The 1530-nt window shown below is 41.2% G+C and overlaps 1 protein-coding gene across 1 annotated transcript in view; it reads right to left on the reverse strand.

Annotated features, from left to right (window-relative positions):
- Positions 1 to 649: 649 nt before the first annotated feature.
- The window catches only part of LOC104496537 (midasin-like), a gene marked incomplete at both ends in the record, with an annotated part of 30986 nt that continues 30105 nt past the window's right edge, over positions 650 to 1530 (reverse strand). Inside the window, one exon of the mRNA XM_010139669.1 lies at positions 650 to 834. Within this exon, the coding sequence (XP_010137971.1) occupies positions 650 to 834 (185 nt within the window). The remainder of the gene's footprint in view (positions 835 to 1530) is intronic.

Consider the following 1530-nt stretch of genomic DNA (forward strand, 5'->3'; position numbering starts at 1 on the left):
ATTAATGAAATGTCCCCAATGTCTGCCGTGGACGGAGGGGCAAACTTCACAGTGCGAACTGATAATAGAGGGATGATCATATGGCGTTATTCATAAAACTCCCTGTTGATATTGTCGGACAAAAATCAGCCATAATTAAACGTTTAACTGCAGAAGAGTTGCAAGTATACAAGTACTTGCTCTTTTGGTTGTTTAAAACCATCTGTTTCCCCTGCTCCCCCACTCCGTCCCAAAGAGGCACCAGCCACGTGGGTCAAGTTAAGGAATGCTTTTTTTGCAAGACGCCTGAAGTTCTTCTAATGCAGAAATGCCTTCCCAGAAGGGAGACCGCTTTTTCCTTTTCAACAGACAGTGGCTGTGAACATTACAAATACATTTTTTTTTAAAGAAGTCGTAGGGTGTTACAAGAGAAGTTTTTTTGTGGGAATAGGCAATGAAAGACGACGACAGTCTCACCACTGACAAACGTGGGAGAATGCACCTAAACCGTTTTGTTCTTAAGCAGTCTGAGTGCCAGGGGGCAGCTCCTGCGCATCGCTCCTGGCTGGAAAGAGCCCGCACGTGCCCTCCGATGATCCGATGAAATGCCATTCCCCGTATTTCAGCAGTGCAGCAGCCATCGGGTAGTGGCTCTGCCTACAAAGCCTACGAGGTGTCTGAGGCAGTCACCAGTTCAAACCACTGCCGGAGTGCATCGCTCAGAGTTTCCGGAAGCGCGTTCACATCTCTAAGGATCATGTAGAATGGGAATGGGAATTCCTCCATGTAAGATCTGATTTCAGGCAATTCTCCAGGTCCTTTGAATATAGGTACTTTAATGTCCAAAATGGAATCCTGCAAGAAAGATTCATGTTACTACTAAACTGCAAGCATCTTTTACGGGCCTTTGAAACCACTTATCCTACTTTTCAAGTATTATAGTTAGTTCATCCTCTGTTACATTAGAAGTTAACCGAGTTCTAAGATTAAAAGCCCGCAGCGTTCAATGGTAAATCAAAAGCTGAACACAAAGTAGTTAAATGCTTTTGCCCTTTTGGATAAAACTGCTCTCATCAACAAATTATAGGCTAGAAGAGTCTAAGCTTAAGCTTCTGCAATACCAAGTTCTCTAAATAAACTCTGTCCTCCCTTAGTATTTGATGATTTCAGTCTACTGTTATCACTGTAGTTTATACATTTGATGTCTTCCCAGCACACTGTCATCGATAAGCTCTGTAGGGCTAAGAGTTCTACTTGTATTTGTGCAGTGAGCTAATACAACAAGATTCTTCAGCAAATTTTACACTATTTCAACAAATGCTACAAGGAGAAAAATCAGATTAAACGTCAGCTGTGCTTCTTGTGAAGTAACTTCTTAGTTGCTCAATGTAGCAGCTCAGAAAATTAATAAAGCTTATAAAAAATGCATTTAGCTGCCCAGAATTTTCACTTGACATTATAGCTAGGTTTCATCAGAACATTATAATAGTTTGTCAATATGAAAACTGCTAATTTTGCAGCAATAAGTATAGCAGATGACTTTTGTAGGGA

The sequence above is a fragment of the Buceros rhinoceros genome, unplaced genomic scaffold (genome assembly GCF_000710305.1).
Source record: "Buceros rhinoceros silvestris isolate BGI_N320 unplaced genomic scaffold, ASM71030v1 scaffold6467, whole genome shotgun sequence".
NCBI lineage: Eukaryota > Metazoa > Chordata > Aves > Bucerotiformes > Bucerotidae > Buceros > Buceros rhinoceros.